Here is a 1,415-nt window from a genome sequence, read left to right as displayed (position 1 = left end):
GAAGATACAAAACACTGCAATGATTTTACCCTGTTCCACCGATTGTTTGGTGGCAGGTCTCACATACATGCAGAAAAGAGTGCCATAAAACATGGTAACTGCTGTCAAGTGGGAACCACAAGTGGAGAAGACTTTACGTTGCCCCTCTGTGGAAAGGATACGTAGGATGGCAGCAAAGATGAAAATGTATGAGATGAGAATTATCAAGAGGGAGCTGGACAGGTTCATACCTGCAGAGATAAGCAAGGCTGTCTGCTTGATATAGGTGTTAGAACAGCTCAGTACCAACAAAGGTGGGTTGGTGCAATAGAAATGATTGATGGAGTTAGGGCCACAGAAGTTCAAACGAGATGTTAAGATGACTTGTACTGCACCTACAAGTGTGCCATGAATGTAAGGAATGGTGACCAACCAGAAGCAAGTGCTCATGGACATCTTGCTGCTATAAAGTAGTGGACTGCAGATAGCCATGTAGCGGTCATAGGCCATCAGAGCCAGCATGAAATATTCAGTGATGACCAGGGCAATGAAAAAGTGACACTGGGTCAAACAAGCAACATAGGAAATAGTTTTCTTCTTACATAAGATGTGAGTTAGCATGAGGGGTGTGACATTAGTAGAATAACATACATCCACAAAGGCAAGGTGGCTAAGGAAGAAGTACATGGGTGTGTGCAGGCGAGGTGTGATTCTGATCAATGTAGTCATTCCAAGATTTCCCATCAAGGTAATAAGGTAGACAACCAGAAACACCATGAAGAGGATGGGTTGCAACTCTGGCCGACCAGTCAGTCCCAGAAGGATGAATTCAGTCACTTGGCTTCCATTTTGAAGCAGTCTCTCTGTCATATTGATACTGTTTTGTTTGTGATAGTGGTTTTCAACTCTATTGAAATCTTGGACCAGCCTGATCCATGCATATAGGCACTGAAGGTGCCTTCTGATGATCCTTCAGCTGATAATAAGATAACAAAAAAAAAACAATCAGAGTTCCTAGCTTGGGATAGAGTTGTACACATGCCTTAATATCCTGGTACTTTCAGAACTATGAAATTTGGGTATTTGGGTTAGGCTATTGAAAATATAATGTAGACTAAGCAGAATGAATGAGACCTTAAAATTTACTTTTTTAAGACAATTGAAATAGGAGCAACTTACAATCTGAAGGCAGAAAGCCCTGGAAACCCCAACATATTTCTCTTTTATAAGAGAGATAGAGACTCTGGAATACTGAGAACCTTTCCAATGCAGTATAGAGCAGTTTTGAGACCAAAATGGAGAGGAGCTTACCTGAAATGAAGCTAGAGATTGGTTGGAGGAGGTGGTATGTTGGAGCACCTTATCTAGTGCCTTCTTATTTTAGGATAAGGTCTAGAATTCTGATATTGTGATTTCTCTCAGTGTAGGGAATTTGT

The 1,415-nt window shown here is 41.3% G+C and overlaps 1 protein-coding gene across 1 annotated transcript; it reads right to left on the bottom strand.

Moving 5' to 3' along the window:
* Window positions 1-3: 3 nt before the first annotated feature.
* LOC123254668 (olfactory receptor 1030-like) lies at window positions 4-849 on the bottom strand (the record flags this gene model as incomplete). The annotated part of the gene is made up of 1 exon (XM_044683638.1): window positions 4-849. A coding segment is annotated over exon 1 (846 nt), but the record flags the coding sequence as incomplete, so codon positions are not given.
* Between the last annotated feature and the right edge of the window lie 566 nt (window positions 850-1,415).

The sequence above is a fragment of the Gracilinanus agilis genome, unplaced genomic scaffold (genome assembly GCF_016433145.1).
Source record: "Gracilinanus agilis isolate LMUSP501 unplaced genomic scaffold, AgileGrace unplaced_scaffold28207, whole genome shotgun sequence".
Lineage (NCBI taxonomy): Eukaryota > Metazoa > Chordata > Mammalia > Didelphimorphia > Didelphidae > Gracilinanus > Gracilinanus agilis.
The sequence above is the reverse complement of the archived record's forward strand: the minus strand, read 5'-3'. Positions and strand labels throughout refer to the sequence as shown.